This window comes from Mustelus asterias, chromosome 18 (genome assembly GCF_964213995.1).
Source record: "Mustelus asterias chromosome 18, sMusAst1.hap1.1, whole genome shotgun sequence".
In the NCBI taxonomy this organism is placed as follows: domain Eukaryota; kingdom Metazoa; phylum Chordata; class Chondrichthyes; order Carcharhiniformes; family Triakidae; genus Mustelus; species Mustelus asterias.
Genome location: NC_135818.1, coordinates 22,283,575 through 22,306,555, shown reverse-complemented (window position 1 = coordinate 22,306,555; position 22,981 = coordinate 22,283,575). Strand labels below are relative to the sequence as shown.

The 22,981-nt window shown below is 43.0% G+C and overlaps 1 protein-coding gene across 1 annotated transcript in view; it reads left to right on the top strand.

The window, feature by feature from the left end:
- Positions 1-22,981, top strand: part of LOC144506994 (regulator of microtubule dynamics protein 3-like) — a 274,325-nt gene that overhangs the window by 206,611 nt on the left and 44,733 nt on the right. The window contains exon 8 of the mRNA XM_078233504.1: positions 13,568-13,645. Coding sequence (XP_078089630.1) covers positions 13,568-13,645 — 78 coding nt within the window. The remainder of the gene's footprint in view (positions 1-13,567; positions 13,646-22,981) is intronic.

Here is a 22,981-nt window from a genome sequence, read left to right as displayed (position 1 = left end):
AAGAAAACCTGCAGAGTTTAAAGGCAGCAATTGCCCCACTGGTTTGTTTTAAGCAAAAAAAAAGTTTTTAACAGTGTAAGAAACTTACCAGAAAGAAAAGCAGTCCATGACCACCAAGATCCCAAAAAGCGTGGGAAACTTGCAATCAAAGAAAGCTGTCAAACTGCTGGCAGCCTGAAGTTTAAAAAACAGTTACTGCCTTAAAGAGACAATTCTCTTAAAGTGGTAAATACAAGAAAAACAAACAGTCATGGGCAGAAAATTAGAAAAGCCAGCCCCATTTGTAATAAGGAAATGGCTACACCAGACACAAGAATGGTCTAGCACGTTCCCAATAAAGCACTGAGGGCAATAAGATTGCCTAGAGAGAGGGCAATTCCACCAAGGATAAGAAGACCTCAGAGAGGACAACTCCGCCAAGGGCAACAAGAGACCCAGAGAGGACAACTCTGTCATGGACAACAAGACCCCAGAAAGAGGACAACTCTGCTGAAGACAACAAGAGACCCTAGGGAGAGGACAACTCCACCGAGTGCAACAAGACACTCCAGAGAGAGGACAATTCTGCCAAAAGCAACAGGACACCCCAGCAGGACAGCAACTGTGCCAGCAGCAACCAGAGACTCCAGTGGGTGGGCAACAAAATACCCCAGAGAGAAGACAACAAGAGACCCCAGAGCGAGACAATGAGAGAATAAACAGTTGACAGAACAGTTGACTATCCTTCAGGATCAAATGCAAAAGGAATGCATGATCATTCAGCAACATGAAGAAATGAAGTCTAATGGAAGCACAGCAGATGGATCTTGAAAAGACTCTTGAATTACAGGAAAACTCAATGAAACAAGTGAATTTCACAAACAAAATATAACATTGAAAGATGTACACACACTTAAAAAAAACTCTTGGGTCAAAGTTAACCCTGGAAAATTACGAAGAGAAGCAAAGTGAGTTTAATGTCACGCTAAACAAACTGAACCAGTAGTTGGCAGAGAAGACTCTCAGCACTGTTTCATATTCTAGAAGGAAGCTGAAAGCTACACTAAAGAAATTGAAGAAGTTGATGAAAAAGAGAGGACACTGAAAGGAAAAGCTTTACAGCTTTCTGAAATGCAAGTGGATAATGAAGCCATGAGTAGCAAGATTACAGACCTGAAACAAGTCAAGACTGTGCCAGAGACAGACCTGACCAACAGTGAATCTAAAATGAAGGATATGGACGAAGTTCTGCTGCAGACAGAGAATAAAAATGTAAATTTGGCACTGAAGCACAGGAACTAGTGGGAGAAAAAGCACTGGGTGTCTCAGACGTACTGAAAACCATTGAGCTGAATGAAATGATTCATAGGCTTGCAAAACAATTTGAAAACAAAGCAGCAAACAAATGTTTAGCTGAAATTGCGAGACAAATGGAAATTAAGATTCCATTTGAGAAACATATACATCCAGCAAGAACATGGCAGACACACATGGCAGACACCGGGTGCTCCGGTTTCCTCCCACAGTCCAAAGATGTGCGGGTTAGGTTGATTGGCCAGGTTAAAAATTGCCCCTTAGAGTCCTGAGATGCGTAGGTTAGAGGGATTAGCGGGTAAATATGTGGGGGTAGGGCATGGGTGGGATTGTGGTCGGTGCAGACTCGATGGGCCGAATGGCCTCCTTCTGCACTGTAGGGTTTCTATGGCAAAAGAAAATTCAAGTCCACCCTAGGAATGAACAGATTGCAAGTTTCATTCCGAAGAAATGGGACAAACCCACACTGTCAGAAAAAAGCAGACAAGTTGTTAATAAAGAGAAAACTCCAAGGAGTGAAAAAAGTGAATCAAGGGTGCCAGAAACAGATTATTTACCACCCTTCCTCCACAGGTGAAGGACTGAAATGTGGAATGGAGTGTGGCACCTTCCACTGTGCGATGTGTAGAGTCACATGGTGATAGACACAGAACAAACTGTCTAGAAACAGAACTCCGTAAGCAAGCAGTCTACCTGTATGGAGACAATAGCTCTGTGCACGACTTCAACCTGGGATCTGTGAATAGTTAAAGACAACCAATAGACACTTCATATTTATGCATACAGGTCTCAAGCTTTCCACATTGAGACATCTAAAGCACCCATAATACAACAAGTAGCAAACAGCACCATAAATATAATAGCCTCTTTGAGCGAGCAAGTAAAAGAGATTGAAAATTAAGGCATTTACAGGCTAATGCCCTCTATGTGACCCATACCAGTCATATTGTCTGTCCCTGGCCTGTTGGACGTCAAACAGACTGTCATTTTCTAAAGTTTGATTTTAACCCATTAATACCCAAGGAAAAGACAGAACAAAGAGGAATATAACAACCCATGGATAAAATGCTACATTTTGAAACTTTGCAACATTGAGATGATGACCTCTTGAAAAAGTGAATTCCACATGGGAACTTTGTTCCCATATGTGACAGAACATGTCCTGCTGCTTGTTAACTCAATAACTGATCCTGAGTAGAAACAGCTGGGCCTGATTTCCGAAAGTGTGTTCTTCCTGGATGTTCAAACCACCAAGGACTCCCACACATTTGCAAAACATGGATTGCAACTGCTCTGCTATTATAACCCATAACAAAATACAATTATAATAGGCAGTAAATAAGACTTAGTTATTTTAACCATAAACAATATAGTGATGCATTCCAATGAAAAGAAAACCTCCTCTCCAATCAGATGACAATTCCAATTTATACACTGATTATGGTGGGAAATTTCTATCGATGGTGTGGCAGATGTTAAAGAGCAGTCAAATTAATTAGTTCAAATTTAAGACGAATCACATTTGGCTGCCATCGTTCCAGTAAGTATTGGGTAAGTTTAATGTTTAAAAAAGTGCTGTCTCCCTGTCTGCTGATGCTGAGGTTGAGGAGCTGCTGTTAACTTCAATGCCCCAAGCTGCGGAAGGGACAATCACTCGGGGTTCCTGTTGCTGTTCACTCACACCTGCTGGAAGTGTGGATGTTGGGACACAATTAGCTTCTTGGCTCAACCACAATTCCCCTACAGTCTAGGCTCACGGCGCGAATGGCATTGCACTCCAGTAAAGCCTGACCTTCAGGTGAAGCAGAGAGAATATTTGAAATTGAATTTGCAAATGATGGGGTGGCACAGTGGTTAACACTGCTGCCTCACAGCTCCAGGCACCCGGGTTCAATTCCCAGCTTGAGTCACTGTCTGTGTGGAGTTTACACATTCCTCCCCATGTCTGCTTAGGTTTCCTCTGGGTGCTCCAGCTTCCTCCCACAGTCCAAAGATGTGTGGTTAAGGCAGATTGGCCATGCTAAATTGATCCTTCGTGTCAAGGGGACTAGCTAGGGTAAATGCATGGGGTTATGGGGATAGGGCCTGGGTGGGATTGTGGTCGGTGCAGACTCGATGGGCCCAATGGCCTCCTTCTGCACTGTAGGATTCTATGATTCTATCAATATATCAGTCTCTCTTCACCTCTTAGTTTTGCCTCAACATTTATTCCTCTACTTCCTCACTAATCAGATTTCTTCTCTGTCAGCCTATGAATTAGACAGTGCAGTCTGTTTGGTATCAGTCTGACATTTATCCTGAATATTCCTTGTGGATATTAAGACATGCAGTTAATTTGATGGATAAATATCTTCTCCAGTTGGTCTCAACTGGTGGCTCTTATTTGTACTACAATTAGAAGCAAGAAGAAACTGCTTGGTATAGAGAATTAGCATTGAGTGAGTGTCACCTGAGAGACTTGCCTTGAATTGGAGCCCAGATTGATGAGGTGAATGGCTACTGGCTGTGAGGCCATTGTGTTAAATTAGCTTAGGAAATCTCAACTCAGTAGCTAGTGAGCATCAGCCATCAACACAAAACTGCTTAGAACTCAATCATGTTGGTGGTGTGACGGCAGCTGATGTGAGGAGTGTTGTTCTTCACCCTACTCTAGTAATGGGGGCTAAGGCAAATTATCGGGCAGGTAGAGAGATTTTTGCTCTACACCCAACTTGTAGTGTGCTGGACCTGGGTACGCTCGATGCTGTATGTTTACTGTGGGAAAAGTTCATCCAGTCTATTAATTCACTAGCTTGTCTGTTTGTTTAATTTTACAAATAAAATCAAAATTATTTTGATGGCGGCATAGTGGTTAGCACTGCTACCTCACCGTGCCAGGGACCCGGGTTCAATTCCAATCTTGGGTGACTGCCTGTGTGGAGTTTGCACATTCTCCCCATGACTGCATGTGTTTCCTCCAGGTGCCCCAGTTTCCTTCCACAGTCCAAAGAAGTGCTGGTTAGGTTGATTGGCCATGCTAAATTGCCCCTTCGTCTCCCCAGATATATAGATATGGGGATTAGCAGGATAAATACATGGAGTTATGGGGTAAGCCTGGGTAAGAGTCAGTGCAGACTCGATGGGCCGAATGGCCTCCTTCTGCACTGTAGGGATTCTATGAATCCATGCTTAAGAAAATTCCTAATAAAAAAAAAATCAGTGAATAGCTGGGAAATGATCAGCTTCTGATCCAGTATTGCCAACATTAATTCGGACAGAAGGTAATGGTAATGTCTCTTCTATTTGCAGAGCTGCCAGCTATTTAATCTGTGTCAGCACATCAGAACCTATCCCCAGAAGAGGGGAACAATGCTCACATGGCGTGCTCGTGGGGAACTTGTAGACTTGTTGTGCCTGGTTTTCCAACTATTAATTTAAAAGGACATAAACATGAGCACAACAAGCTCCTAATATTTCCCACCAGTGCGGCACGGTAGCACAGTTGTTAGCACTACTGCCTCAGCTCCAGGGACCTGAGTTCGATTCCCAGCTTTGGATCACTGTCTTTATGGAGTTTGCACGTTCTCCTCGTGTCTGCGTGGATTTCCTCCGGGTGCTCCAGTTTCCTCCCACAGTCCAAAGATGTGCAGGTTAGGTGCATTGCCCATGCTAAATTGCCCATAGTGTCCCGGGATGCGTAGGTTAGAGGGATTAGTGAGGTAAATTTGTGGGATTATGGGGTAGGGCCTGGGTGGGATTGTTGTCAGTGCAGACTCAATGGACCAAATGGCCTCCTTCTGCACTGTAGGGTTTCTGTGTTTCAGTGCACCCCTGCGTGCTTGTCACTGGAGAAAAAAAAAACCATGTCTATGTTGTGTGTCTTAGGCTGCACTCCCTTTATGTTTTCCTAAAGAACCTTTTGTTGATGTTTTGTCTGCACTTCAGTCCCACGCTCCTGATCTATGGACACCCGGTGCGGAGAGGGGAGGGTCGGGATGGCGACCTCCTCGTGAACCTGCTCCTGGGCCTGGCGAAACGCGCCATTTACCGGTCCAGGCAGCGGGCGATCGAGGGGGCCGTCCATCCTGACTGTCTTCCCCTCTACCGCGGCTACATTGGCGGCCAGGTGTCCCTGGAGAGGGAGCATGCGGTGTCCACGGGCGCGGTTGACGCTTTCCGCGCCCGCTGGGCTCCGCAGAGGTTGGGGTGCATTATTGACCCTAATAATCACATTTTAATTTGATGTTTTTAAGTTTCCTTTGTACTTTGATTTCTGTTCGGGCTGTTCCCCCTCCTTTTTGGGGAGCTGCCCCTTTTACTTTGTCCTGATTTGATCTGAGTTTGTTTACTTGGTTTGGTTTGACCTAAAAAGAGGACATCCCTTCAGGAGATTACTATCATTGGGCGGGATCTTGAACCTGCACTCTCTGTCAGTGAGATAACAGATGGGGCACAAGATCTGGCGAAATCCAGAAATTGCAACTTGCCAGCAAGATCACAATTTCTGATTTTCACCGCCCCCCCCCCCCGCCGCCACCAGCAGCAACATAATCAGGTTTACTCCCATAATGGCCAAGAAGCTGACTTCCATTCATTTCAATCTATTTAAATATAAAGGCCCCCCCACTAGATCTTCTCCCTGCACTAGATTTTTGCATCACGTAGGCAAAATTTACAACAGGTTCACCCAGACGTGAACCTGTTATGGGGCTCTCCCCGGGGGCGCAAAGGTCACTATAGCCAACTATAGACAATGCCAACCTGGCTATGCCAACCTGTGCCAGGGGCAATGCAGGGGCAGGCCCTAGGGAGAGCACCATTTGTGCAGACTCATCTATTTGTGGGGGGGGAGTGGACATTGTGAGTGATGAGGCTGCTGGCAATGATCAGGGGTGGGAGGAAGGCGACCGATGGCGGCGATGATCGGGAGGGAGAAGGGATGAGACAGAAGGGGGCCAATGATGATCGGGAGGGTGAGACAGAAGGGGGCCAATGCTGGCAATGATCAGGGATAAACCTCTGAAATGGGGGGATTAATTTTTTATCAGTTATCAAGGCGCTCTTTAAAAAGGGCACCCCGATCTCAATGGAGCCAGTTTCCAGCTGTAAGAGTTCCCATCTCGCCAGACTGATGGCGCAAACCATCAGTCAAAGTGACAAGATCTGGAGAGAAAACTGTCCAGTTTTCTCACTAGAACTGACATTCTGCCAAATTCTCGTACGATTCCGCCCATAATGTGTAAATACAGAGCAAGATTCTGGTGATGCTCGTACAGATTCAAGAAAGACTAAACACAATATGTATTTTTTGTCGGTTTATATGAGCTTGATTGAAAAGAAGTTCTTGCAAATGTGTTACTGACAGGAGGGGGTTAATATAAACAGCACTAATTTCTATTCTGTGCAGCAGTCCATAAACAGCAAGGTGTTTTGATTTGTTTCCCTTTTTATAAGCGATGATGTATTTCCCAACTTCTCAGTTATGGTATGATCCAATTTTCTATTAATAACATCATAGCAAACTTGAGATAGGATTAATTTGTTTGCACACTCAAAATGTGGAAAGTCGGTATCAATGTCATCCCTTGAATTCATACAGTAAAAGAGGGATAGAGAGAAGGTTTTACAGAACTGAGAGGTGGTGTTGACTTTGCAAGATGAGAGAGACACACAGTAAGGAATTGGCCTTGTGGATGATGGTACAGAATTTCCAGCAGAAGCAGTGTAAATGGAGTCAGGAGTTCTACCTGGGCGAAGCTCGTTGTCTGTGAGGATGCTCGTCAGTTGATATAAAGAGCAGACTGAGCTATTCAGATCAACAATATTAACTTGTGCAACAAGCCTGAGGCTCATGTCACATGACCTCCACTTCTCCATTCGATCTCCAGCCAAAGATGTGTATTCATCATTTGGGATGCGGCGGGATTTTGAAAATTGCTAAATGTCTCAGCCATTATAAATTGAAAGAAAGTTTGTGGGTCTTTTGTTTTAGCAGACCATCAGTCTTCTTTTGGTCAACTTGGGCTATTAAATGAAGATGGCCTTTGTATAGCTCTCTTGGGCTGTGCAGTCCACAGATAGTCATTGGTGGCTCCGGAGAGATCACAAGGTGTGAGCTTTCCTGAAACTGCAAAATAGCTTCTTTTGTTCTGGGATTACAGACAGACATAGGCTCAGCCATTTTGAGCGCTTTTGTTCAGTTTTAACATTTATGAAATAGCAATGAGAATATCTATATTTATTTTTTAAAATATGCAGGGCGAGGTCTTAGTCTCTCACGGTTATGCTATATCTCAATAAAAATGTTGGCTGATGAGCTTGAAGTTAGAATTGAACCAGCATTTCTGGGAAGAGTACAGACCCCATTATATAATTCATGGAAGTAAGAACAAATACGATGATGGAAAGGATTGAAAATTGAGATTAGAAAACAAAATACTTACAATCACATTTTTATTACATTTTCATTTGCAAATGGTTTGCAACCTGTTCGAAGTCTATTGAGACTATACCAAAGGTATAAATCCCACTAGGCGTGTCATTCATGCACTGGAATAAAGGATGAGATATATCAGTCTTGGCAGATTTCAACTCTTTATGCCTTTAAAATAGAGAGTGCCACAATTTTTATGTCAGGAACAAAGGGACTCTTGAAGTGCAGACAGACATGCTCTCTCGAGATGGAAGTCCAATAAGGCGCTAAGGTAAAGGCATTTGTTGCATTAGCTCCCCAGTGCACTATTGTATAACTCAGTATACAAGGTGCCTCGTTTTAGTAAATGATATGGTATCACATCCTTTGGGCTAGCAACAGTTTTAATTTTCATGCTTCCTGCTTGTCCTTGGAGAGAAGTGTATCTCTGCTATCTGAGGCCTGGAGTAATAACCCAAAGAACATATGTTTAAATCGTACCATGGCAATTTGAGTATCTTAATTCAGTCAAAAATATCTGGAAATAGATAATGGTATCACTAATTATGGACATAAAGTTGGATTGTAATGAAAACCCATAAAATATGTTGATGAGTTGAAACTCCATTTCATGCAAGAATCATATGTGAAATAAATTTGGCAGTCTAAATCCAGTGCCTGAGGGCATAAACTCAGCGCAAAACTATTCTAATTGGCAATCTTGCGTGGGTAATTAGCAAGGATAGCATTTATTATCCTGTAATTCTTGGATACAACTCCCTTATGTGTGCAACACCTATGATATTAAACAGAACTCTTTAATTCTTTGTGTTTTGAGCATTGAAACACAGTTTGATTGTCGCCATTTAATGATGTTCTTTATCTATACATCTGCTTTTGAATCCTGAGATAAAAGACTGAACTGAGAATTTGTCTGTAGTTGTAGTTTATTAAACTTAGATATAAAACAGAAAAGCAAATGTAAGAAATGGCAATGAAAACACTTCATCAAATTTGAGAAGGGTCCAATGGAGGATCTCTGATGCGGGCATTACCGGGCCATCCATTGTGGGTGTCTTTGATTTTAATCATTTATTCCTGATCAGTTGTCACCTTGGCTCCGTTCGTGGCACTTCATTCTCTGAGCAGGAGGCTGTGATTCGGTCCATATTCCATGACTTGAAATCATCATCCAGACTGACATTTCTGTGCAGTTTGGAGGGAATGCTACACAGTCAATAACTAATTCTGTGACAGGATGTTAAACCAAGGCCCTGCTAAAGTAAGCCTGAAAAAGCACGGACTTATAAGAGGATGCATCCCTCAAGCAGCTTCACTGAGATAAGACGAGTAAAGAGTTCACACACTGCTTGGATATTAAAGCCATAATCTTCTTGGCCTTTTAGAAGCAGGGCCCAGAGAAGTAATGGAACACCCATTTGGGATAGCTCCCCAATACTGTTCTCTCTGATGGCAGGTTGTTTAAGAGTGGGTTGCCAGGAAACCCACCCACGGAGCCAGGCAGCCAATCAAAATAATTAAAGCCCCACTTAAAGGGCACCCCCATCCCCTTAGATGAGTCCACAGTCCTGTGGAAGGTCATCAGACCATTGAAACCTGCTCTCCATGCCCCAGTGGCAGAGTCACAAGGCTGAAGCGGTCATGGCCAAAATTTTTCCTGTGGTGGGGATCCACCTCCACACTGGTGCTTCTTTGTTATGGAACATTCTGCAGTTTTTCGATTGCACCTCCATTTTAAGGCTACATATGGAGTGTTTGATTGTAGAGGGACATTCGCATCTCAAGGTGGGTAATGGGAGTCGGGAAACTTCCTGGCCTGGCCAACCCACCTCGGGAGAAAGTGCTCTGGGAACAGCTACTTCAAAAATAATACAATGTCTGGCTCTCAGCCAATAAATCTCTTTATATATTCTTGACTACATAATAGTATAGCCATTCTAATACTAGAACACCTACTTCCCAGAGGAAACATTGTTTGATTGACACCTCAGACTTTCTGACCTTGCCAATTTTGCAATGTTTGTTTACACATGTTAAGTGGTTGCAAGGCTTTGTGATGTGCGGGTTAGGTTGATTGGCTAGGTTAAAAATTGTCCCTTAGAGTCCTGAGATGCGTAGGTGAGAGGGATTAGCAGGTAAATATGTGGGGGTAGGGCCTGGGTGGGATTGTGGTCGGTGCAGACTCGATGGGCCGAATGGCCTCCTTCTGCACTGTAGGGTTTCTATGATTTCTATGATTTCTATGTTTGATACTTTAAAGGGCCTGGATGATTTTATTAACTTATAGTGCAGATTTTCTTGAACATAGGAGAATTACTTTTCTTCACTTTTTTTACATATACCTGTGTACACCAAGGGGTTCATTGGTTCTAAAAATGTTTAGTGGATCAATGGGCATGGAAGTGGCAAAGGGATCATGAGGGTCCATAGATAGTGGGTGGAAGGGCAGAGCTTGACATAGGGAGCATGAAGGCCCTGGGGTGGATGTAACTTCAGTAAGAGTTTTAACAACACCAGGTTAAAGTCCAACAGGTTTATTTGGTAGCAAATGCCATTAGAATGCTACCAAATAAACCTGTTGGACATTAACACGGTGTTGTTAAAACTCTTACTGTGTTTACCCCAGTCCAATGCTGGCATCTCCACATCGTGGATATAACTTGGCAGAGAGGATGTAAAGAGATTCCTTTTTAAAAGGTCCCCTCATGCAGACTAGGGTTCCTGACTCCTCTGAGGGACTGTGAACCACAGCTCTTTAAAAACCTGGCCCAGCTCCATGAAAGTTGTGGAGTATGACCTATCCCCACAATGGAACTGGTGAGGTCAGGGGTCTGAATGCATGATTTTGACAGAAACCAGTCCATGCCCATTAAAGGCACTATTAAAATCATTCAATCTCAGGATTAGAAAGATTATTCGAAAGAGCCTTAAAAAGAAACAGTAAACAGCCATTCAGTTCAGCCCATTGACTCTCTCCTTCTGGAAGCTGTGTATCACCTGCACTTTCTCAAGATCTGAAGAACCCATTTATTTAAGCAAATTTACTTTCAACCTTTCTTGGTAATGAACAGGCTAGGACTGTATAAAAGGGGAAGGCTGAGGGGTGACCTGGGAGAGGCCTTTAAAATAATGAAATGGCTTGATGGGGGAAACAGAGAGAAAATGTATCCACTTATTCAGAAGTTCATTTGAGGTCGTGAATATACGATGGTCACTGTTATGTTCAATAATTAATTCAGGAGAAACCTCTTTATCCAGAGAGTGCTAAGAATGTGGAACTTGCTACCACATAGTGTGTTTGAGGTAATTAACATTGATCGATTAAGATGAAGTTAAATGAGTGCATTAGGGAGAAAGGAATCAAAGGATATGTTGATAGGTCAGTTGAAGAAGGTTCAGAGGAGACTCATGTAGAGCATAAACGCCAGTATTGACCAGTTGGGTCGAATAGCCTGTTTCTGTGCAAGATAACTCCATATAAAAGAGATGAACAGGTCATTCACCTCGTTGTTTGTAGGACCTTGTTGTGTGCAAATAGCTGCTGCATTTACCTAAATAATAATGGCTACACATCAATGGTAATATGTGAAGTAGCTTGGGATGTTTTTCCCAAATGTGGTAAGGTGTTTTATAAGTTCAAGTTTTACTTTTTTGAATTTGGACTGTGTCGCTCAATAGTTGGCTCAGAAGTCGAACCTGTCTGCTGTGCTATTATTTGTTTTATCAGAGAATCCAAGCGGAATAATCATTGCTTGCTTGCAGATCAGGGTCAGATATGAGTTGTATTTTTTGGCTTGTAGTTTCTATCTATTTTGCTGTGTGACATGGATGTTGTTTTTGTCCTTGATTTTGAGTTCAGTCACACACAGAAAATATTCTGATCCAAGTTTAATCCTTGTAATATTTGCAGTCATGTTTTTGTTTCTCTGTTTCCCTTCTCGCTCCCTTCAAAGTTAGATTGCTTTTTTCTCTCTCTCTCCCCCTTTCCTTCCAATTCTATTGGCTTCTCTTTCAACCTCGCCTTTGTTCTTTCTTGCAACCTGTTCCTGAGTGTGAACCTCCTCTATATGAACCCTGAGATGATGCAGATTTCAATGAATTAGCTTGCTCGGAAAATTAGCAGCATGTCTAGAAAATCTGATAAGTAGTTTTAGAAATTTGCTGGCGATCAAAGAAAGCATGATTGTAGAAATTATTCCCTCTTATCATTCTTGGTTTAGGATTTCCATAAAATACTCATAGAAACCGGGAAATTTAAGGGAAAAATAGTCTAGAGTGACTCAGTTGTTGTTTTAGCTCAGTAATTTTTATAATCAGTGCAAATTCCAGATTCCTTTATCATTGCCTATCAATTCATATCCCTACTCATTATTCCCTTCAGCCCTGCAGTGTTTCCATTAACTGGGGCGGCACGGTAGCACAGTGGTTAGCACTGCTGCTTCACAGTGCCAGGGACCCGGGTTTGATTCCCGGCTTGGGTCACTGTGTGGAGTTTGCACACTCTCCCCATGTCTGCGTGAGTTTCCTCCGGGTGCTCTGGTTTCCTCCCACATTCTCAAAGACGTGTTGGTTAGGTGCATTGACCCGAACAGGCGCCAGACTGTGGTGACTAGGGGAATTTCACAGTAACTTCATTGCAGTGTTAATGTAAGCCTTACTTGTGACTAACAAATAAACTTTAAACTTTAACTTTAAGGTGGTGATTTATCAATCACTGCTATGCCCTCAGGTTAACGCTATTTTTGCATAAACAAAAAGGGAACATTGGAAGGTCCAATCTCCAGTTTAATGTTTTTGACAGGTAATGATACATTTGTACTAAACATATTAGGTAACAGTTAGTGTATTGCTTGGGAACTCCATTACAAAAAAGGCCACATAAGCCATGGAAAGCCATTATAGATTCATGAACATGATACCAGTGATGGAAAAATATAATATAAGGAAAAACCTGAGACAGGAAAGCTCTAGAACAGGGAAAGATAATAGATGGTTTATTAGATCTTATTTTTTAAATTATGAATTTAAACTTGAGAAAGCAAATGGGGAAAGATTTTACCTCTGGTAAAGGAGTCAGGGATCAGAGAAGTTATAAGAGATGGATTTTTAGAGAGAGTTGTCAGACAATGGAATACTTTGCCACAGGAGAACAGTGAAGTAGGAACCATTGAATCTTTTAAGGGAAAGTGGATAAATATTGGAAGCAGAGAAAGAGACAAGGCTGTGGGAAACAATAGGGACATTTTGTGTTGCTGTAAAATTGGCACATATGATGGGCGAACAGCCTCCTGCTCTGCTGGAATGTTTCCGCTGAATGCACAACCGAGAGCTGCACAAAGGATATGTAGAAAGATAAGTATTTGTATTTTTGCTTTTCAGAAGTGTTTCAGAAGCAACGAATTACTCTTGAAGTGTAATTGCTGTTGTGTATCCAAAAACTGTAGCCAAATTGTGCACAGGAAGTTATGGCAAACAGTAGTGAATAAATGATCAGTTAATCTGTTCAAGATGTTGACTGAGGGATGATAATTGGCTAGGCATTGCTCTTCTCCAAGTAGTGTCATGGGATATTTTACATCCACCTGAACAAGCAGACACAGCCTCAGATTAACATCGCATACAAAAGATGGCACTTCCAACAATGGAACACTTACTCAGCAACTCTTGGATTTTTGTAGGGACTTTATGGCGAGAGGAAAAATAATCAAATTAGAGCAAAAGAAAGTACAAAAATAAAAATGTTGGCCTGGTTTTGGATGTGTATGTGTTAGTCTATAGACGAATCTGACCATATTCTGCTGACTTCTCAGCAGCAGTATTAGCAAGTTTACATTCTAACTTTGTTTCTTATTGTTTTTCTAGGAACACATCGATAAGGCCATTGAGCTGAAGCAAAATGATCCTTCTTTATACTACTTGTTGGGAAGATGGTGCTATGAGGTAATATTCTAGTCGTATATAAAGAGGAAGGGGGTGGCTTTCATGGTGTATCCTGTATTATACAAATCTGGCAGTCACTGATTATGTTTGGCAATATAATATTTCTTTGGCAGTGAGCTCCTAATTGTGTGTTGCTCAAAAAAAGCAAGAATCAAGGCTGTTCATTTTCAGCGTGCCACATGCTTTTGGCTTGTACATTTCCTTTTTGAACTCTTTCTGTGTCCATAGAATGAAATGTGGTAGTCCACTCTATAAGATAGCAATACTTGTTGTGTCATTATTTAGTTTATAAACTTCACGTTGTCTTTTTCTTGTTTGAACAAAGAAGCATGGGCTGGAATTTACAGAGAGTGTTCAGATAGATGGCCCTCCCATGTCTTCATATCATAGGGCATCATAACAGCAGAACTTACCCGTCTTCGCTAAATGAGAAGCTTGCCTGCCATTGCTAAACAGGCAATTAACTGATAGTTCAAATAGTTAAGCAGGCAATTGACTGACATTTTGCTATGTCCATTCCATTTTGCACACAGACCAAACAGGGTTTGCAGGGGTGTGGGGAGGGGCAGGGGGTGGATTTAGAGATTACTGGCAGCTATTCATGGGTGACACAAGGGCAGTAGCGAAAGCTGAAAACAGAGCAAGTCTGAGTGTGAATGTAGCAACTGAGTCTACTGATAGAGAAAAGATTATGGATCTTTGGACATACTTGTGAGGCGCACCAGTTTAAAAGAAGAATATGTAAGGGAGTGAGAGGCCAGGAAGCCTAGAACCAGGAAGGATCGCTGAAACAGAAGACTCCAAATGGGAATTCAGAGATCATTGTCCCGGTGGGAATGGTGTACTCTGGAGGTGGCTTTAGGAGAACAAGAGAAGGGAGGAGAGGAGGGCAAATGACCAGGCACAGCTATGCACTGCTGACCTTGTGTGAGAATCCTTGTGCTGCTCAAGTTGCAAAAGGACACAGAGACCAATGTCACCAAGGCCTTGTCAGATGACCTTACGCTGCACAAATAGTTTATAGGCAAAGGATGAACTACCTCCAGCTGTCAGAATACTAGTGTCTTTGCAGAATAGTCTGTCCTGAGTGACATTCCAAGATGCCACCAGGGGTGATTAGATCAAATTGTGTCGATAGACACCTGATGCCTGTAGCTTTGAAGGTGACTGTGACCTTGAACCTTTATGCCACGGGCTCATTCCAGATGTCAGCCAGAGACCTTTGTGGCATTTCACAGGCTGCGGCACGTCATTGTATCAAAGGAGTGATGGATGCACTTTATAGGTGACAGGGTGACTTCATCACTGTAATAATCTTACCAAGGTAAGGAAATCACACAGTGCTCCAGGTGCGGTCTAACTAGGGCTCTGCAATTGAAGCAAGACTTCACCGCCATTGTACTCAAGCCCTCTTGCGCTAAAGGTCAACATTCCATTGTTGCTGCACCTGCATATTAGCTTTCAGTGACTTATTGGTGAGGACACCCAGGTCCCTTTCTACATCTACATTTCTAATCTTTTCTCATTTAAGAAATACTATGAACATCTGTTCCTCCTACCAAAGTGAATAATCCACATTTTTCCACATTATAGTCCATCTGCCATGTTCTTGCCTACTACCTAAGTCTGTCCAAATCCTCTTGAAACCACTTTGCATCTTCCTCTCAACACACATTCCCACTGAGCTTTGTGTCATTTGTGAACCTGGAAATATTACTTTTGGTTCCCACATCCAAATCATTGCTATATATTGTGAACAGCTGGGGCACGAGTACCGACCCTTGCAGTACTTCACTAGCCGTAGCCTGCCAATACAAGAATGGCCTATTTATTCCTACTATCTGGTTTCTCCTTGTTAGCCAATCCTCAATCTATGCCCGTATATTGCCTCGTATCACATGAGCTTTAATTTTGCAAACGAACTTCCTGTGAGGGGCTTTATCAAAAGCTTTACGAAAGTCCAAATCTATTACATCCACCACCTCCTCTTTATCAATTCTGTTAGTTAACATCCTCAAAAAACTCAACACATTTGTCAAACATGATTTCTCATTCATAAATCCATGTTGACTATGCCAATCAGATCACTATTATCTATGTGTCCATTTATCACATTCATTTTTGTTCTGGAGGGATAACCGCTACCCATGTAAATTCTGTTAAATATCTCAGTTTCACACAGCAGCATGATAGTGGGAACAAGTATCCTGGCAGGAAGGTTGGCTAAGGCTACTGGGGAGACTTTAAACCAGAAAGGTTGGGGGGAGGGAATCGTGATGAGGTGACTGAGAGCGAGGAGGTTAGCCCGCAAATAGAGAAGGATTTTACACAGTGTAAGAGGGAGAATAGACGGGTGAAAGAGAAGGGGAGAGCTCAGACCAAAGGTTTGAGATGTGTCTATTTTAACACCAGGAGTGTAGTGAATAAAGTGGATGAGCTTAGAGTGTAGATCGATGCTTGGAAGTGTGATGTGGTGGCCATTACGGAGACTTGGGGACAGGGACAGGACTGGATACTTCAGGTGCCGGGTTTCAGATGTTTCACAAAGGACAGAGAGGGAGGCAAAAGAGGGGGGGGGGGGAGTGGCAGTGCTGATCAGGGATAGTGTCACAGCTGTAGAGAAGGTGGAAACCGTGGAGGGATTGTCTACGGAGTCTCTGTGGGTGGAAGTTCGGAGCGGGAAGGGGTCGATAACTTTGCTGGGTGTTTTCTACAGGCCGCCCAATAGTAACAGGGATGTTGAGGAGCAGATAGGGAAACAGATCCTGGAGAGATGTAGGAATAACAGGGTTGTCGTGATGGGAGACTTTAATTTCCCAAACATCGATTGGATATCCCTAGGGTAAGGGGTTTGGATGGGGAGGAATATGTTAGGTGTGTTCAGGAGGGTTTCCTGACACAGCATGTGAATAAGCCTACAAGAGGAGAAGCTGTACTCTGGTACTGGCTAATGAGCCTGGACAGGTGTCGGATCTCTCAGTGCGGGAGCATCTTGGGGATAGTGATCATAACTCTATCTCCTTTACGCTAGCATTGGAAAGAGATAGGATCAAGCAAGCTAGGAAAGTGTTTATCTCGAGTAAGGGGAAATATGAAGCCATCAGGCAGGAGATTAGAGGCATAAATTGGAAGGAGGCATTCTCAAGGATAAGTACTGAAGTACGGTGGCAGATTTTCAAGGAATGTTTGTCTGGAGTTCTGCATGACAACGTTCCAATGAGACAGTAGGTTACGGGAACCGTGGTGCACGAAAGCTGCGCTGAACCTAGTGAGAAAGAAAAGGAAAGCGTACAAAAGGTTCAGAGAGCTAGGCGATGATAGGGATCTAGATGAGTATACGGCTTGTAGGAAGGGACTTAAGAAAGAAATTAGGAGAGCCAGAAAGGGTCACGAGAAGGCCTTGGCAGGTAAGATTAAGGAGAACCCTAAGGCGTTCTATAAATATGTGAAGAGTAAAAGGATGAGATGTGCAGGAATAGGACCTATAAAAGATGAAGGTGAGAAAGTCTGTACAGAACCGGAAGAAATAGCAGAGGTGCTTAATGAATATTTTACCTCGGTATTCACGGTGGAAAAAGAACTGGGCGGTTGTACTACAGGATTGAGGCGGACTGAAAAGATTGAGTATGTGGACATTAAGAAAGAGGATGTGTTGGAAATTTGAATAGCATCAAGATAGATAAGTCGCCGGGACCGGATAGGATGTACCCCAGGTTACTGTGGGAGGCGAGGGAAGAGATTGCAGAGCCTCTGGCAATGATCTTTACGTCGTCGATGGAGACGGGAGGTTCCGGAGGATTGGAGGATTGCGGATGTGGTTCCTATATTCAAGAAAGGGAATAGGGATAGCCCAGGAAATTACCGACCAGTGAGTCTAACCTCAGTGGCTGGTAAGTTGATGGAGAAGATCCTGAGGGACAGGATTTATGAACATTTAGAGAAGTTTAGTATGCTCAAAAGTAGTCAGCACGGCTTTGTCAAAGGCAAATCGTGACTTACGAGCCTGGTGGAGTTCTTTGAAAATGTGACTAAACACATTGACGAAGGAAAAGCGGTAGATGTGGTGTACATGGACTTCAGCAAGGCTTTCGATAAAGTCCCTCATGCAAGACTTCTCGAGAAAGTGAGAGGGCATGGGATCCAAGGGGCTGTTGCCTTGTGGATTCAGAACTGGCTTGCCTGCAGAAGGCAGAGAGTGGTTGTAGACGGGTCTTTTTCTGAATGGAGGTTGGTCACCAGTGGAGTGCCCCAGGGATCTGTTCTGGGACCCTTGCTGTTTGTCATTTTCATAAATGACCTGGATGAGGAAGTGGAGGGATGGGTTGGTAAGTTTGCCGACGACACGAAGGTTGGTGGTGTTGTGGATAGGTTGGAGGGATGTCAGAAGCTGCAGCGTGACGCAGATAGGATGCAAGACTGGGCGGAAAAGTGGCAGATGGACTTCAACCCGGATAAATGTGTAGTGGTCCATTTTGGCAGGTCAAATGGGATGAAGGAGTATAATATCAAGGGTAAGACTCTTAGCAGTGTAGAGGATCAGAAGGACCTTGGGGTCCGGGTCCGTAGGACTCTTAAATCGACCTCGCAGGTAGAGGAGGTGGTTAAGAAGGCGTATGGTGTGCTGGCCTTCATCAATCGAGGGATTGAGTTTAGGAGTCAGGAGATAATGATGCAGCTTTATAAGACCCTCGTCAGACCCCACTTGTACTGTGCTCAATTCTGGTCGCCTCATTACGGGAGGGATGTGGAAATGATTGAAAGGGTGCAGAGAAGATTTACAAGGATGTTGCCTGGATTGGTTGGCATGCCTTATGAGGATAGGCTGAGGGAGCTTGGTCTTTTCTCCTTGGAGAGACGAAGGATGAGAGGTGACCCGATAGAGGTGTACAAGATGTTGAGAGGTATAGATCGGGTGGATTCTCAGAGGCTTTTTCCCAGGGCTGAAATGGCTGCTACGAGAGGCACAGGTTTAAGGTGCTGGGGAGTAGGTACAGAGGAGATGTCAGGGGTAAGTTTTGCACACAGAGGGTGGTGGGTGAGTGGAATCGGCTGCCATCAGTAGTGGTGGAGGCAAAGTCGATAGGGTCTTTTAAGAGACTTCTGGATGAGTACATGGGACTTAATAGGACTGAGGGTTATAGGTAAGCCTATATGTAAGTTTAGGTAGGTAGGGACATGACCGGCGCAACTTGTGGGCCGAAGAGCCTGTTTGTGCTGTATTTTTCTATGTTCTAAATAGAGAGCTCTATAATGTGGAAAAATGTGCATTATTTACTTTGGTAGGAGGAACAGATGTTCATAGTATTTCTTAAATGAGAAAAGATTAGAAATGTAGATGTACAAAGGGACCTGGATGTCCTCACCAATAAGAAGGCGTATGGAATACTGGCCTTCATCAATAGAGGAATTGAGTTTAGAAATCGGGAGATAATGCTGCAGCTGTATAGGACCCTGGTCAGACCCCACCTGGAGTACTGTGCCCAGTTCTGGTCGCCTCATTACAGAAAGGATGTGGAAGCCATAGAACGGGTGCAGAGGAGATTTACGAGGATGTTGCTGGGATTAAGTGGTATGCCTTATGAGGATAGGTTGAGAGAGCTATGTCTATTCTCCCTGGAGAGGCGAAGAATGAGAGGTGACCTGATAGAGGTGTATAAGATGTTGAGAGGTATTGATAGAGTGGATTCTCAGAGGCTTTTACCCAGGGCTGAAATGGTTGTCACGAGAGGCCACAGGTTTAGGGTGCTGGGGAGTAGGTATAGAGGAGATGTTAGGGGTAAGTTTTTCACTCAGAGGGTGGTGGCTGTCGGTAGTGGTGGTGGAAGCAGATTCGATTGAGCCTTTTAAGAGACTTTTGGATAGGTTCATGGAAGTTAGTAAGATAGAGGGTTATAGATGAGCCTAGAAGGTAAGAAAACTGTTTGGCTCAACTTGTGGGCCGAAGGGCCTGTTTGTGCTGTAGCTTTTCTGTGTTCTATTATAATAGATTCTAGCATTTTTCCTACAACTGATGTGAGGCTAACAGATCTCGATGTCTTGTATCTTCCTCAGTGAAGACAGACACAAAGTAGTAATTTAGCTTCTCTGCCATTTCTCTATTCCCCATTATAAATTCACCTGACTCTGCCTATAATGGGCAATGCTTCAGATTCTGCCTATAATAGTGTCGTTCATGGTCACTTAAGATTTTCTAAGCATGGGTGTTATGTAGTATTATCAGGGGCACTAATTTATCAATATAAGAGGCAGTAATGAGAAGGGACCATTTAGTCTGAATAAGATATGACAGTAATAGGATAAGGAGTTGTTTAGTAACCAAGGGTTGGGGGTATTGAGAGGGAAGCTGTATTGCTCTGGGAACATTGTCTAAGGGCTGGTGTGAGAATCTGGGACAGATCCTGAGATCTGGAATTTTGGTGCATTGGAGAGGGATGTCCAAAGGCCTGGAATCCAAGCTCATTGGAAATGCATCCTGAGGATTTGTGAACATTCGAGTGGAAATTCTAGAATCTGCGAGTTAAGAGAAAAGTCACAGGGAAGAGTTCTTCTCTTGCAGCAGGAACAGACAGGAATTGGGAAGTTTTGGGGGTTTCTATGACTAATGAGACTGTTCAGTAGCCAAGTTACTTTATCAAAACCCCTATTAATTGTGAACATCTTTATCAGATCTCTGTTTCACATTTCCTGCAGTAAAGAAAATAATCCAAATTTCTTCTAATGATCCCAGTACTGACCGTTGGGGAACATCAATGTTTACATCTTCCAATTTAAAAATGAGCCATTAACAACTACTGTCTGTTTTAAGTCCTTTAACCAACTTCCTCTCCATGCTGCCAGATTCCCTTTAATATAATTTTATCAGCAAGCCTCCTATTGGCATCTTATCAAACTGCTCTTGAAAGCCAATATACAACATGCAACTGTTTCCTTTATCAATATACTGTTGTTTCCTCAAAAAACTCTTATATTTGTCAGATATGGCTTGTTTTTTTGCAAAACCAAGCTGCTACATCTGTTATTCCCTGTCTTTCAAAGTGAGTAATGTTATTTTATGTTATGATATCCAGAAGCTTTTGCACTGCCAGTTTAAGGCTGACTACAGTTATCTAGTTTAATCTCCTTCGAACAGCATTTTTACATGGGCAACTCTCCTGTCCTCTGGCAGAACTTCCATATTCCAAGGATGTGGTGAACGCCTCTGCCATTTCCTCTCAGTCTTCCCTTGAGGGTCCAGTATGCTTCAATATTGAATTCTATCAGTGTTTTTCAGTACTACTTCTGTAGTAACCTAATCTAATTGCTCAAAGCTCTCTATCATGCTGCTGTGTGAAACTGAGATATTTAACAGAATTTACATGGGTAGCGGTTATCCCTCCAGAACAAAAACTGGTGTCATCCCTGCCAACCCAACCTCTGGAAGCCCCAACAAAATAAAGCGCCTAATTGGCAGTGAGAACTTTGCCTCCCGGTAACAATGGGGACATTTCACCACACCATCTAGTGTGGGGCAGATAACCTGCTGCTAAGAGCTACTGGCCGAGTACTGACAAAGCCTGTATGTTACAACCAGGTGAGAGGGATTGAACAAGCTCCCCTCTATTCAATCTCCTCAGATGGTCACAACAAAGATTTAAGTTTTGCTTTTACAAGGATATGCTTTTTCTAAATCAGAATGTAATTAACTAAGCTGTGAGCAAAAGGAGCCAAGGTTTTCTTGAGTCAAAGAAAGAGCAAATTTATCAACCACTAATCTGAGTAAAATAATAAAAACTTGACGTCAAGCATTCATAAGAACATAAGAAATAGGAGCAGGAGTAGGCCATCTAGCCCCTCAAGCCTGCCCCGCCATTCAATAAGATCATGGCTGATCTGAAGTGGATCAGTTCCACTTACCCGCCTGCCCCCCATAACCCTTAATTCCCCTACCGATCAGGAATCCATCTATCCATGATTTAAACATATTCAACGAGGCAGCCTCCACCACTTCAGTGGGCAGAGAATTCCAGAGATTCACCACCCTCTGAGAGAAGAAGTTCCTCCTCAACTCTGTCCTAAACTGACCCCCCTTCATTCGGCCTTCATGTAGTCATTCGGGGCCACACACACTGGTATTAGAAACAAGGGGAGTTAGAGTCTAATCAAAAAAAGATAAAAGAATATATGGTGAAGTGTCCGTTGATTGTTCTTGAGGAATAGATTTTAGATGCTGCAGCCGATTTAGGTTAGCTGGCTTCTTCGGTGTGGTCAGATGTAGAAGATGTTGCAAGTATTACAAGGTCTTGGTTCGCAGGTAGGTTTCTGGTACAGTTGGCTTCTCAAACCCACTTATTCCAAAAGAGAGAGACGGAGAAAGAGCAACCTTCCTCCTGTTTCTTCTGCCGAATAGTTTCTTGACACCGCCTGTGTCACATGCAATCTTTCTCTAGTGGCTGGGAAGCCTTGCCTTGAAATACTTCACCCAATATGTATTTCCAAATGTTTGGGTATATGTCAAATGTTTGGCCTGTGGCAGCAATTGTTTCAATATCCAGTGCTTGCATTTTTAATATCTCTTCCTTAGACAGTTAAGGTTTTGATGGGAGTCTGGATTATAAGTCATGTCTCACTCTGCATGCTCCCTTGAGGATGATTTGTTTGATTCTCATCTTCACCTTGGAATGTGGCCTTGCATTTTTACGCCGTGTGCTCTGTTTCAATGCAAACTGCAAAATTTCCAGCCAAGTGAAGATTTAAAAACCACATCATCAAAAATAAAGAGGTATAGCCTCATGGCACCTCCCATCACAAAAACAATGAAAAGATTCACTTTAATTACATTACAGGGCATAAAAGTACAAAACAAAAAAAGATACATTAACTTCCATTCACTCTGTTAGCCTTAGTTTGAATTATCTCATCAGTTCTAACTGGGTCTCTACATTCTGGACAGGGTGCCCACGACAAATTTGATTTCCCTGTAATGTGGGCAATTTTTAGATGATATAGTTGGAGAAACAAATACCGATGGAATAACCTTACATTCTGAGTTTTGAATGTATCCACAAAGGTCAAAGGGTCGTGGTCAGTATAGATTGTGTTCCCTCTGTATCCATTTTGGAAATGTATCTCAAAATGTTTTAGAGCCAGTAATAAACCAAGGGTTTCTTTTTCTACTGTGAAATGCCACTTCAAAGTTTGGTCAGTTTTTCGGAGAAGTACCAGATTGATCTCTCTATTCCTGACTTTTTGTCCTGGAGGAGGGCAGCTCCTACCCTGAGGGTCACTAGCATTGATGGCTACTTGTAGTGCTTGATTAAAGTCTGGAGCTGCTAGCATTGGTTCATTTAGCTTTCAGCT